The 15335-nt window shown below is 40.0% G+C and overlaps 1 protein-coding gene across 1 annotated transcript in view; it reads right to left on the bottom strand.

The window, feature by feature from the left end:
• Nucleotides 1–6505: 6505 nt before the first annotated feature.
• Nucleotides 6506–15335, bottom strand: part of LOC139461900 (tyrosine-protein phosphatase non-receptor type 5-like) — a 51778-nt gene continuing 42948 nt past the window's right edge. The window contains exons 8-15 of the mRNA XM_071243389.1: nt 14958–15057; nt 13903–13981; nt 12350–12426; nt 11728–11865; nt 11243–11356; nt 9743–9909; nt 8850–8963; nt 6506–6663 (exon numbers count right to left, since the gene is read on the bottom strand). Of these exons, the coding sequence (XP_071099490.1) occupies nt 6567–6663; nt 8850–8963; nt 9743–9909; nt 11243–11356; nt 11728–11865; nt 12350–12426; nt 13903–13981; nt 14958–15057 (886 nt within the window). The 3' untranslated portion in view covers nt 6506–6566. The remainder of the gene's footprint in view (nt 6664–8849; nt 8964–9742; nt 9910–11242; nt 11357–11727; nt 11866–12349; nt 12427–13902; nt 13982–14957; nt 15058–15335) is intronic.

Raw genomic sequence — 15335 nt, 5'->3', positions numbered from 1 at the left:
GTTTTTTGGGTGCTACAATAATACAGTCAGCTTCCTACAACCACAAAACAAAACATCAGAAAACGTTGGGTCAGGACTTCACCTAAATTATATTGGATTTCCCATAAGGCCACAAGAAACTAATTAGAACTTCATCAAAAATCTTCAAATTCGGAGGCGGGAGGCATTTTATGTTTTGACATTTTACTCTATTTAAATGAACAGACTGTGCAAGGCATCTGTTTATATTAGCTGTTAACAGTGAGTGAGTGAGTGAGTTGGGTTTAATGCCGCTTTTAACAGTATTCCAGTTATATCGCGGCGTGTCAGCTTGATGTGGAAGGAAAGCCCGAAGTGATGCAGGTCTCAGACGTTTACCACTTCGGTGAAACCCACGAGCACGGGTATGGTGCTGACAAACCAAGAAACATAATCGGGGTGAACTGGGATTTGAACCCACAATCATAGGTTTCTGGCGTGCCCAAGGAACGCAACTCTGCACAGCGAATCGTGGCGCTTTAGAGGACTGGGCCACCCGTGCCCCCTGATTCACATAGATCATGTTTGGTAGGACTATGTAATGTATACGACTCTAAAGAAGTTAATGAATGCCCAAACCTTTTATATGACCATAAGTTAATATGTCATGGCATTAAAAGATTAACTGTAGTCATATAAAAGAATCGGGTGTTCTTTACCTTCTTTTGAGTAGTATATATTATGACCTAACAAGCTTCGTATTTTCCGCTGGGTAGGTACAGGTAGGTTATTCTCATATCTATTATATATGTTAATCATTGATTCTCAAGTTGACACTGATATACCTTAAAGTTGTCCAGTTTGCTGGTTATTTCTGTCTGTTGTCAAAATGTATACATCTTATCAGTACTAAACAAATTTTTAATTTTTTGTTGTTGTTTAATGCCGCACTCAGCAATATTCCAATATACCGTAATCGAGTCTGCACCAGACAATCAGTGATTGATATCATGAGCACCGATCCGGGCAATTGGGATTGATGACATGCATCAACCAAGTCAGCGAGCCTGACCACCCGATCCCATTAGTCGCCTCTTACGACAAGCACACGGTAGTCCCTTTCTACAGCAAGCATGGGTTGCTGGAGACCTATTCTACCCCGGAATCTTCACGGGTCTCCTCATCAGGTACATGGGAGCACTAAATGCCAGGCGGAGTATTTGATGAGGGGGAAAGAGGGATGGAAAATTATTATGGTTTTAACATTAGGAAGTTATGATGTTCTTGGTGAAAAATATCAGTTTGTGGTGTGAATGAATGAACGAGTGAGGTTTAACGCCGCTTTGAACAGTATTCCAGTTATGTCAGCTAAATGTGGGAGGAAATCCTGAAGTGATGCAGGTCTCAGACGATAACCACTTTGGTAAAACCATCGATCACGGATGTAGTGCTGGCACACCTAGAAACTAATCGGAGCGAACAGGGATTTGAACCCAGAATCAAAGGTTTCTGGCATGCCCAAGTGACAACTCTGCACAGCGAATTGGAGCATCTTAGACGACTGGGCCACCCGCTCCCCCCTCACTTTGTGGAGTGAGTGAGTGAGTATGGTTTTACGCCGCTTTTAGCAATATTCCAGCAATATCATGGCGGGGGACACCAGAAATGGGCTTCACACATTGTACCCATGTCGGGAATCGAACCCGGGTCTTCGGCGTGACGAGCGAACGCTTTAACCACTAGGCTACCCGACCGCCCCCTCACTTTGTGGAAGAGGTTTAGGTATGTAGGTACAACACACAACAGTCTTATACTGCAACTATATAAAATGATTTGACTGGATATTGTGACCACATGCCAAGACAGGACAACAGAGAAATGGACACTTTGAAAGAGATAAATCTGGTCTGTACAAGTTGTACAGTAACGTCGAGCTACGGTTCAAGGGTTGTGGGATTTGATTAGTAATGTATTTTAATATCCTGAGAAAAGAACACACTTGTATCTACACAATAACATACATTTACAGGGAGACCACAATCTGGAGGCTGTGAGGAGAGAGAGTGAGTTGGGTTCTTCAGGCTCACGTGTGGAGATGGTCATGAATATGCATGAGGGCGTCTATTTTTAGATACGGACTCCTGTGGTTCAACACCATTCGTATTGGTTTGGTTGGTTTGTTGTTTTACGCCGAACACAGCAATATTCCAGCTATATGACGGCGGTCTGTAAATAATCAAATCTGGACCAGACAATCCAGTGATTGATATCATGAGCATTGATCCACGCAGTTGGGATCGATGACATGCATCAACCAAGTCAGCGAGTCTGGCCCCCCGATCCCATTAGTCGCCTCTTATGACAAGCATATTCGTCTTTACAGCAAGCATGGGTTGCTGAAGACCTATTCTACCCTGGATCTTCACAGGCCAAACACCATTAGTAACAGTAATATTGTAACAACACGATGTGATATTGGGAAATCATGACACCTCATGGACAGAAATTCACACAGCCCATTAGGCTAAGTCATTCTCACTCATGTTTAAGGTATCCTAAGGGCTGGGAGAATAGTGAACACTTTTGGGTGCTCCAATCAAAGCTATAGACTATAGGCTACCAGTTAACACAGTTAAAGGCTATAGACTGAGAGCTATTGGATAAGACTACAATACCCCACCCAGCCCTGATCCCTAATCCAGGTCTTGAAATTGATTTTTCAGTTGGATTAGAACACCCCTCTCATCTATATTCAGGCTAGTAGACTTCTTGTGACAATTTCTATCCATGCACTGTCAGCGATGTATACTACAACCAACAATACCCTAAAAAACATTTGATATTCTTGGAAGCATGAACCTTCTTGCATAAATCAATTTATTTTGGAAAATAAAGGGGGAAAATAATATTGCTGCAATTATTACAACAACAAAATTGTGACACATGTTGGATGGCCTTTAAAATGTTTTAAAAATTGTATGTCTTGATGCAGAGACAAAAATTGCAAAAGCTGACCTCGATACAACAATGTTGAATAGTAATTTTTAATAGAAGACCACTTATTTAACGGTACCTTAGCCCTTATACTTCAAAAACAATACTTATATTCTGTCAACAAATCGTATTATTTACTATTCTGCTCCATGAGCAAGTTGCCTTGTGCAGGGAATATAAAGTCTTGTCATTGTAAACAGATATTGTGTCTCACAGCTCCAAAGGGCATTATATAGGAAGAAAGACAAGATCAATGTGTAACAATACTGACTCAAGCAATACATTCTGATTATTCCTGAATAGGACCATAACAAATGTATGTATCATGCCTGGATAAGGGAATTTGTGTATCGCGATACTATGTGCCTGAATAAGAGAATTTGTGTATCGCGATACTATGTGCCTGGATAAGAGAATTCATGTATCGCAATACTATGTGCCTGGATAAGAGAATTTGTGTATCGCGATACTATGTGCCTGAATAAGAGAATTTGTGTATCGCGATATTATGTGCCTGGATAAGAGAATTCATGTATCGCAATACTATATGCCTGGATAAGAGAATTTGTGTATCACGATACTATGTGCCTGGATAAGAGAATTTGTGTATCGCGATACTATGTGCCTGGATAAGAGAATTTGTGTATCGCAATACAATGTGCCTGAATAAGAGAATTTGAGTATCACGATACTATGTGCCTGGATAAGAGAATTTGTGTATCGTGATACTATGTGCCTGGATAAGAAAATTTGTGTATCGCGATACTATGTGCCTGGATAAGAGAATTTGTGTATCGCAATACTATGTGCCTGGATAAGAAAATTTGTGTATCGCGATACTATGTGCCTGGATAAGAGAATTTGTGTATCGCGATACTATGTGCCTGGATAAGAGAATTTGTGTATCGCGATACTATGTGCCTGGATAAGACAATTTGTGTATCGCGATACTATGTGCCTGGATAAGAGAATTTGTGTATCGCGATACAATGTGCCTGAATAAGAGAATTTGTGTATCGCGATACTATGTGCCTGGATAAGAGAATTTGTGTATCGCGATACTATGTGCCTGGATAAGAGAATTGATGTATCGCAATATTATGTGCCTGGATAAGAGAATTCATGTATCGCGATACTATGTGCCTGGATAAGAGAATTGATGTATCGCGATACTATGTGCCTGGATAAGAGAATTTGTGTATCGCGATACAATGTGCCTGAATAAGAGAATTTGTGTATCGCGATACTATGTGCCTGGATAAGAGAATTGATGTATCACGATACTATGTGCCTGGATAAGAGAATTGATGTATCGCGATACTATGTGCCTGGATAAGAGAATTGATGTATCACGATACTATGTGCCTGGATAAGAGAATTGATGTTGTGATATTATGTGCCTGGATAAGAGAATTGATGTATCACGATACTATGTGCCTGGATAAGAGAATTGATGTCGTGATATTATGTGCCTGGATAAGAGAATTGATGTATCGCAAAACTATGTGCCTGGATAAGAGAATTCATGTATCACGATACTATGTGCTGACTAACCCATACAACTTCTTGACAAATAAAAAAAGATATAGATATTGAGATCTACAATTAAAAAAGAAAGAAAAGAAAAAGATGTGGCCTTTGAATAATTTTTAAAAATTTACTTCGCATGCTTGGGTTGGGACACCAGTCCTTTCATTTGTGATGGTGTACGTCTCCATGAAATGAGTTGAGTCATAACATTACGACAAATATATATAGATAGATAGTAAGGGCTGAACTGAGCTGAAAGCGCTCTCCAGTAAAAGGATCATCACTACTCCAAGTCTTATTATTATTTAAGATCACAAGTATATGTTACAGTCAGTCCTGTTCCGACCTCTCTCACCTCATAACCTCCACAAAATGATATTAATAACAAACAATGGACAACATGAACCGGTACAAGATTGACTGAATCATTTCTGTCCCCATCTTACCATGAAGCCAGTCAAGTCGCACACAGACATCACACATGAACATCACGAACAAATATCAGACAGTGATTTATATTTCTTGTCGCAAACATATCCTACCGTATTCAAAATATTAATCACCCTGCTCCAAAATGTGACCCCCATATTTTGAAAAACAAAATTTCAAATCTTAATGCAGTGTCAAAGTAGACACAATTTATGGATAACAACCTCTTAAATACTGTAATAGTATTTTGGTATAGATCCTTATACCGTTGTCAGGCAAGACTGAATGAGGGACATTTTGCTTGACAACGGTAAAAGGGTCCATACCAAAACGTCCCTTTTTACAGTAGTACAGTGTCTACTTTGTCACCCGTCAACTTCTAAGTAATGCCTATCAAACAAATTAATGCAGTGTTCAAATTTACACATGAAAGTCCTTGTCATGAACTCAATGTTAAAAGTTGAAAACTTTTGGGGTCCTTAGATCCCAAAACTACAGCAGCAAATTTTAAGGACCCGAGGATACCCCTTAATTTCAAAGACTAATGACGCTTTCAGATAGTTATTTTCAAATGTCCATACGAATAGTTATTCTCAAATGTCCTAAAGACATAGTTATTCTCAAATGTCCTAAAGACACAGTAATTCTCAAATGTCCTTAACACATAGTTATTCTCAAATTTCCTTAAGAAAAAGTTATTATCCAGTGTCCCTCATGAAACTAATAACAGAGATTTCAGTCCCATTTGTCGATTAAATATCAGATCATAAGCATAACCAAGTTCTAAATAATAGGAATAGGCAGGCTTCTTCATCTTGGGCATTTTCCTGAGCACTAGGCCTTAATATGTTGAACATGGCCTCTCCTATACTAACACTGCGGTCTCAAGCTGCTAGGCACTGAAGGCATTACATCTCACCAATCCAGACATTTTCCTCAAACTCTAAAAGCCAACAAAGACTACTTCAAATCGATAGCCATGATTTCCTGTCAGCTTGGTTTGAAAACAATTCAACGCGAATCTAAAATGAAAGCAGAAGAAGAACAACTCTCCCTGAAGTGATAAGTAAAGAGTCACTACATACTGGTTCTCCAAACTTCAGTCAAAATTATAAAAATGATGTTATGCACAATGAAATTCAATGATATGATTAAAATCTTGAACAGGTTGAATGACTTACAATAATTACTAAAGCAAGTATCGAAAAAGTAGAAAAGTATCTAAAACTTAAATTACATGCAAACTTTCTGTACAGGGGTATCAAAAGAACACGGAATTTATTGCAAAATGATTGGTGTTCAACAATGAACATGTAAACGTTTAGCAAGTATCTTACTCCAGATCTTTACAAACCACAACAGAGAGATGAAGTTATCATTCGTGATTTCAGCAATTTTTCATGAAAAATTGTCAACGTAGGATCACTTTATCAGATCCACGTTCATTTTACAATTTCAACCACCAGCATTATATTCAACCATACCACTCTTATCCCTGACCAAGTAACCTTCATGAAGGGAGATAACTCTTCCCTTACAAACCAGGAAGTGGAAGTGGACCATCATACTTCAGTCAAGATGGCGACCACAGAAGACAAGATTTGTCTGAATCAGTAGCATTAGGTGAGAGATCCCTCGTTGACGCGTGGTGAGCTTCACTCTGTCAGGTATGGGTCTTCCAGATCACGCTCGAACTGACTCAACATCTTGTGAATAAACTCATACTGTTCATGCGTTTGGATCATCCCACCCCTGGAAGAGAGAAAACATGTCATGAGAAGAGGTGAGGTGAAATGGGTTTTAGCGAGTGAGCATGGTTTTTTGCCGCTTTTAGCAATATTCCAGCAATATCACGGCGGGGGACACCAGAAATGGGCTTCACACATTGTACCATATTGGTATGTGATTCATGGAGCTCCCAAATACTGCAAAATACATACAGTAGAATATTGTACTATTGAACACACCCCCTGTGTTTTGATGCGATATGAGTAGGCTGGTAGCTGCATTTTACAACGGCTGCAGAGATAAACTTGCTTAACAATATAAAGAAAACAGGATTAATCTCATGCTTAGATTACCTCAATCTCATTAAAATGAGATACAAGTTCTCGCTATCGCCGAGGGCAGATCACATCAGAATAACCTTTCGTAAACTATGGCTGACCAATGAAATGACTAACAGGAAAATCAACGTAAGCCACTAAGAAAGCAGCTTTCTTAAGCTTTGGGGTACCAGTTTCAAACTGGCGACTTCCATTGCAGACTCCATTGCAGCCAGTAACAGTAGTTTGGTGTTAAGCTTTAATAGAGGTTGCATATTTAGAAAATATATTCTGCTGACAATGTAACATAACAATATGAATATTTCATTTTCCATTTTTATTACGTGTTTGCATCATCATCTATCGTGTAGTTGTCCGTTTTTCGATCACGAACGTTGATACAACTTAATTACATTTATTCGACATACTCGTTAATCCGACCTAATCATATGCAACCAACCATGTCGGATTAACAGGACTTGACTGTATAAGCATATGTACCGCACATATACAGTCAGTGAGTGAGTTTGGTTTAACGCCGCTTTTAACAGTATTCTAGTTATATCACGGCGTGTCAGCTTGATGTGGGAGGAAAGCCCGAAGTGATGCAGGTCTCAGACGTTTACCACTTCGGTGAAACCCACGAGCACGGGTATGGTGCTGACAAGCCTAGAAACATAATTGGGGCAAACCGGGATTCGAACCCACAATCATAGGTTTCTGGCATGCCCAAAGGACGCAACTCTGCACATTCAATCGCGGAGCCTTAGACGACTGGGCCACCCATGCCCCCCGCACATATACAGCAAATGGACGGGACCAAACAACAGTTCGTTATATCTGTCATTTTGTTGTAAGTGTGTGCGTACAGTTTACTTTTCTTCAAAAGTCCTGACTGCTGAATACAATCATATAATATTGAGGCAAATAATGAATCCTCTATGATGAATTAACAGTGATTCTTCTCCCCAAACTGATAGTCATCATTAGTTATGAGGGAGTGAGTGAGTTGTGTTTAACGCTGCTTTTAACAGTATTCCAGTTACATCATGGCATGTCAGGTTAATGTGGGAGGAAAGCCCGAAGTGATGCAGGTCTCAGATGTTTACCACTTCAGTGAAACCCACAAGCATGGGTATGGTACTGACAGACCTAGAAACATAATCGGGGCGAACCAGGATTTAAACCCATGATCATAGGTTTGTGGCCTGCACAAGGAACGCGACTCTGCACAGCAAATTGCAGGGCCTTAGACAACTGGGCCACCCGTGCCCCCCCCTCATTAGTTATGAATAAAAGGTGTACTCATTATTATCCCTTTCTCACAAGAAAACAATAACAATGAGTGAACCTTAATTATTGGTAATTACAATGAGCAGTGAATCCCCACTCGTCCAATCAGAGACCTTGTCACAACGTATTGTAGTGAGTGAGTGAGTGAGTGAGTATGGCTTTACGCCGCTTTTAGCAATATTCCAGCAATATCACGGCGGGGGACACCAGAAATGGGCTTCACACATTGTACCCATGTCGGGAATCGAACCCGGGTCTTCGGCGTGACGAGCGAACGCTTTAACCACTAGGCTACCCGACCGCCCCACAACGTATTGTAAGCTTAATATGCATTGACAAGCAGACAAGGCTTTTGCAAGTAAAAATCTACTGACATAACAAAAAAAATTCAAGTCTCTTAGTATTTGCTCAGTTTGATATATTTATCATCATATTGTATCTTGCCTAGTATGCTTAAAAACGTTTTGACTCGAGTTATTTCCATCCTTCATAGATCAGAAATATTCCCCCGACAAACAATTAAGACTTGGGGTATAAATATTACTAATACTTATAAGCTACATCAAACAAAGGGAGACAACTGTCAGCCAGAAAACCCACCTGTCAAGTCTCATGCTGCACACAATTCCCAACACGTCCACAGAATGTTCCTCTCTCAGCTGTCGAATGCCGATGCTGGTAGCAACAAAACACCCTGTTCTTCCTATACCAGCGCTAAAAATGAAATTTCAAGTTTCTATCAAACGAACGAAAGTTATGTATGCTATTTCCGGTGTTACCTGTTCATTGTAATATCTTTGAAGGAAAATACATCAAAACTTGTATGTGTGTATTATGTACACCCCACTCCACACAAAAAGTGTGCAAAAGTCAACAGAAGATGACAAACTCCCCCGGCCCCAACAATTTCTAAAGAACAATGAATACCAAGTAGTTTCGGAGGTATGGTCCAGACAAACACAACAATATGAACAAAATGAGTCAAAGTCAAACTTGTTGCTGTGGAAGTAAAAAAAAAATATAATTCTAAAACTCCCCAAAAAGCAAAAGACACCACATGGCAATCTGAACATTGTGGTTACAAAGTTTCATGAAAGATTACCTATAAGTTATACCTGTAAGTTTTAGAGATATGGAACAGGAAAACACACCACTATAGTACAGAGTCAAAGGCAAACTTGTTGCCATGGAAATGGAAAAAAAAAATAGTTGTGCAAAGTTTCATGAAAAAATACCTATAAGTTATACCTGTAAGTTTTAGAGATATGGACCAGGAAAACACACCACTATAGTACAGAGTCAAAGTCAAACTTGTTGCCATGGAAACGAAAAAAATAAAAAGTTGTGCAAAGTATCATGAAAGAATACCTATTAGTTTTGGACATATAATCCGGACAAAAAGTGTTTACAGACACAGGGACAGACAAGCTGATTATCATATTCCTCCCGTATCACATTTCAGGGTTATATTAAACCAGTAGATGTAGCAGTACCTGCAGTGCACAAGGACTGGCCCTTTAGGCGTGACGCCATCGGCCTTGTATCTGCGTAGCTCCACTTCCTTCACAAGCTCCAGCAGCATACAGGGGGATGTGGGGGGCTTGTGGTCCGGCCATGCTGTGTACCAGTAGTGGATCACATTCCGCGTCTCGCCTTGAGACTGCAACACAGCGTGGAAATGATGGTCTTACACTGCCCTTTGTTTCTTTGTTGTTTAAGGCCACACTTAGCACTCTTCCAGCAATATGATGGTGGCCGACACATAATCCAATCTAGACCAGACAACGATCCACGCTATCAGGGTACGATAATGCGCAATCAACCAAGTCACCGAGCCTGACCACCCAATCTATTTAGTCGCCAGCTACTACCAGCAATTAGGCTGTTGCCGGGCTATTCTAACCCGGATCCCCATAATAGGTGCAACAAACAATATTCCAGATAGAATACACTAGGTTATAATGAACTCAAAGGAACCCCTAATTTTAGTTCGTTATAATCGTATTTCGTAATGAAAACCATATCATGTAAGCAAACATCCGGGACCAAAAATAAGTTTGTTATGTCCGTCACGTTGTTATAAGCATGTTCGTTATAAAAGTAGCTTTCTGTATATCGCAGTGGCCTGTAAATAATCTGGTCATGCAAACAAGTGGTTGATAGCATGAACACACAAATCATCATGGCGTTTATTCTAATTCAGTTGGTGTAATTATATTATTTATTTCCCCAAATCTATTACAGACAGATCACAAGCTATGCAGAATATATCTTCCTACCCAGACTGGATTTTCCTGTCAGTGTTCAAAATTCAGGGGGAAGCCTGGGGCCCTTGAGGAGTCACTTCTGTGGTATTTGATGGTGTAATTATATTATTTATTTTCCCAAATCTATACAGACAGATCATGAACTATTCAGAATATATCTTCCTACCCCACAGAATGGATTTTAAAATTCAAAATTATCAAGAAGTCTGGGGCCCTTGAGGGTTTGCTTCTGTGGTATTTGAATCTAGGGACCCCGAATTCTTTACTTACCGTATTCGACGTAATAAGCGCCCCGCTCCAATTAGCGCCCAGGGCGATATTTGTTAATATATTGGCAAGTAAACAATCCCAATTAGCACTCCTTCCAACTGATCAATGTACACAAGACTTATTTATTCGTGTATGATACACACTCGTGTGTTACATGCACCCTTAATTATGGTCAATTTAATTCTGGAAAAATATATCTGTCATACATAAACATTTCAGGTTGTCAGCTTAAACCACAAAATTTATCTTTCAACTCTGTTTTTTTCCACCAAAAAAATATTCTAATAAGAGCCCCCTATTCCTAATTTTGAGAGCGCCTGGGAGCTTATTACGTCGAATAAGGTATTAATATTATTGCTGTGGCAAGGACCCCTTGATTTTCATGCTGTATTTTGAATACTGGCTGTAGATACGACAAAAATAAACTTGAAAAACATGTAAGAGAAAAAAGTTTACTCGTAAATGTAGATGGCGTATTTCATATCCGTTGCGCTCTATTGCTTTGTCCACGGTGACCTCTACGTCTCCGAATATGCCATATCTCTCCGTGAGGTAGTTCTCACACTTTGGCTGAAACACAAGACATGGATAACAGTCATCACACACAGCGCTGGCTTATTCTTGTGATTGTTTATGCCACTCTCAGCAATATTCCAGCTATATGATGGCTGCCTGTGAATAATTAAATCTGGATTTTGCATGACTGATTTATCACAGTAATATAAAAGAATCGAGTGTTCTTTAACTTCTTTTGAGTAGTATAGCTTAGTTTTAGAAAATTAACCTCATAAGACCATTTAAAAAAAATTTCTTCTGCTTCTTGCCAAGAAAAAAAGAAATTAAATTTGTCTGGCCTTATCAATACTTGCTTTCTTCAGAACACAAATGAGATGGTTGTACGAAGAGTCACAGTTGGCAGTCAAACCTCTTCATGAACCTACCTTATTCTTTTCTTTTAACTTTGTGATCATGACAACAATGGGCACCCTCTCGAACCATATCAGCCTCCAGATATCTACAATGGTGTGTGCCATAGGTCCCTGTGTAGCGATGTAGGCCTTCGGCTCACCCTCATAACCCTGCATGGATACATCACGTAACATTACACAAACCTGTCAGAAAAATCTTATCCTTTCATAATGAAAATTTCAGTTCATTGGTTTTGGTTGGTTTGTTGTTTAACGTCGCACTCAGCAATATTCCAGCCATATGACGGCGGTCTGTAAATAATCAAATCTGGACCAGACAATCCAGTGATTAATACCATGAGCATTGATCCCCGCAATTGGATCGATGACATGCATGAACTAAGTCAGCGAGCCTGACCCCCTGATCCCGTTAGACGCCTTTTACGAGAAGCATAGTCGCCCTTTACAGCAAGTATACCTCTTATGACAAGCATTGGTTGGTGAAGCCCTATTCTACCCCAGATCTTCACAGGCCAACAACCACCTTTTCTGACCCAGAATTCTCATTCAGATTATGTGTAATGGTTATAGTGGTTTTGCAATTGCAGAAAATTCTCAATCTTTTATCATCTAATTCATTGAGAGATGTACTCACCCTTATGTAGTTTGCATTGATGTAAGAAGAGAGAGGGTCCCTTTCTCCATCTGGTAGAATAGCTCTACTGTGCTCGTCTGAAACAGAGACCAGCCATGGGTTTGTCCGTATCGTGTGGGCAGAAAACTATTGTGGCCGTCCAGTTCTCAGTAGTCAGCCCTACTGGTGAGCATGGGGTACTATGGGCCTATTCTACCCTGAATCACACCAGTTCTCAGTAGTCAGCCCTACTGGTGAGCATGGGGTACTATGGGCCTATTCTACCCTGAATCAGACCAGTTCTCAGAAGTTAGCCCTACTGGTGAGCATGGGGTACTATGGGCCTATTCTACCCTGAATCAGACCAGTTCTCAGAAGTCAGCCCTACTGACATCAGGGGTGAATCCATACACCAGTGCATCGTGAGTATTCATGCGATGATACGATACAAGATAGTTTTCTTTCTGTATTAATACAAGATGATACACATGCTGAAATAAATTACTTACTACACTCGTTTAATGACCCCCATCCCAGCATTTTTGTCTGTCAAATATTGCAAAATGTGTTGTAATTAGCTTTTCAAATTCACAACTAAAAATAGCCACTACGAACATGTGTCAACAGACAGCTTTCCTTTGGAACCTGCTCTGAAATATTTTTAGTCAAGAAGTTTCCACATGATTTGACGTTAATATGAGTATCGTATCATCTATTCCACCCCTGAATCATTAGTCAGCCCATACAAAAACAATGGGGTCCCCGCAAAAGACATTAAAAGATGGTACTTGTTGTTACCCTGTCTGGCGCTCGGCATTAAGGGGCTAAAACAAGGACTGGTCGGCTCGGATTCAGTATACTGTATCTGAGTAGGGTATTCATGTTAAACTGGAGCATGGTATATCAGTGGGCTAGCACTATAAATCGGCATTAGTCCGGACTAGTACAAGCAAGAGAGCGCACACACACACACACACACACACCACACCACACCACACCACGACACCACACCATGACACACCACGACACCACACACCACACCACACCACACCACACCACACCACACACACACACCACACCACACCACACACCACCACACACACCACACCACACCACACACCACGCCACCACGCCACGCCACGCCACGCCACGCCACGCCACGCCACGCCACGCCACGCCACGCCACACCACACCACACCACACCACACACCACACCACACCACACACCCAATTCCACCTCACTTTACATCATAAACAGCATACAAGAACAAATGTTTAAACCATTATGACAACATCACGCTATTGTTGTTGTAGTTAAACCAGGAATTCACTTGCCATTCTGAACATCATCTCAACAAGTAAAACTGAGGCAACTACAGGTCATCAAGCAAAATTATCAAGAGAAAATATATATCAACTACAACATGGTTTAAGCCTGAGAAAACACTTGAATCTATTGATTCCGGATGTAGAAGCCACGAGCCCTGGTGAGTTGATAGAGCTCCCGGAATCAACAGATTGGAGTGATCTCCATTACAGAGACAAGCACAATCATTACAGTGTAGTATACTCACTTGGTATAATAGTTTTATATCGGTTTTTCATCCCTGAGCCAGCCACGGATACCTTTTCTGTATGATTTGTTGGGATTTCCTGAAATAACACAACGTTGACTCATGGGTCAGTCAACACACACCATGGAAAGTTCAAGTCAAAAGCAGTACAAGTCTGATCAAAGTTTAACATGAAAGGTTGAAATATGCACCATGTGAACCCAAATAATTAACCATAAATGAGTAAGTGAGTGAGTGTGCAAGTATGGCTTTAACCCACTTTTAGCAATATTCCAGCAATATTTCAGCAGTATTCCAGCAATATCCCAGCAATATTCAAACAATATTCTAGCAATATCCCAGCAATATTCAGCAATTTTTTAAACAATATTCTAGCAATATCCAGCAATGTTTTAAACAATATTCTAGCAATATTCAGCAATATTCCAACAATATTCCAGCTATGTTCCAGCAATGTTCCAGCAATGTTCCAGCAATGTTCCAGCTATGTTCCAGCAATATTCTAGCAATATCCAGCAATTTTTTTAAAAATATTCTAGCAATATCCAGCAATATTCCAGCAATATCCAGCAATTTTTTAAACAATATTCTAGCAATATCCAGCAATATTCAGCAATTTTTTAAACAATATTCAAGCAATACCCAGCAATATTCCAGCAATTTTTTAAACAATATTCTAGCAATATCCAGCAATGTTCCAGCAATATCCAGCAATGTTCCAGCTATGTTCCAGCAATGTTCCACCAATATCCAGCAATGTTCCAGCAATGTTCCAGCAATATCCAGCTATGTTCCAGCAAAGTTCCAGCAATATCCAGCTATGTTCCAGCAATGTTCCAGCAATATCCCAGCAATATCCAGCAATATTCCAGGAATATCAATACCACAGCAGGTGGACACCAGAATTAGCTTCACACACTGTACAAATGTGTGGAATCGAACCTATCGGCCTGATGAGCGACAGCTTTAACCTCAACACTACCCCACTATCGCTGTAAATGAATTCATTCATTCCGACATGTAATTTGAAGGATTTGTCTGATTCTGCTCCTCACCCAGAATTCCTCATATAAAGCTTTAGGGTGCTTAACAGCATTTCGTAAGTCTCTGCGACTGAGTCTGTTTCCTGCAGAGAGCAAAAACTCCAGTCCCGAACTGTGGAGAAAAAACAAGACCATGAACACTGTATGCACTGTAAAAACAAACACTGATATCATGAGGATAAAGTCATTCCTATTCTGGTTCACTATCAAAGATTATATGATTTTGAAGAAATAATTAACACTGGATTATTGTCAGATTTTCTATGGCAAATTTGGCTTGTGATGTGGTTATAAAAAAATCTAACTTAACAGACCCAGAAACAACAAGAGAATGAATGCACTAGTTGCTTCAAGACCATAAAACACTGCTTATACACATAAAAACATTCT

This window comes from Haliotis cracherodii, unplaced genomic scaffold (genome assembly GCF_022045235.1).
Source record: "Haliotis cracherodii isolate W230 unplaced genomic scaffold, xgHalCrac1.p SCAF_15, whole genome shotgun sequence".
Taxonomy (NCBI): Eukaryota; Metazoa; Mollusca; class Gastropoda; order Lepetellida; family Haliotidae; genus Haliotis; species Haliotis cracherodii.
This window is presented reverse-complemented; position numbering and strand designations above follow the sequence as displayed.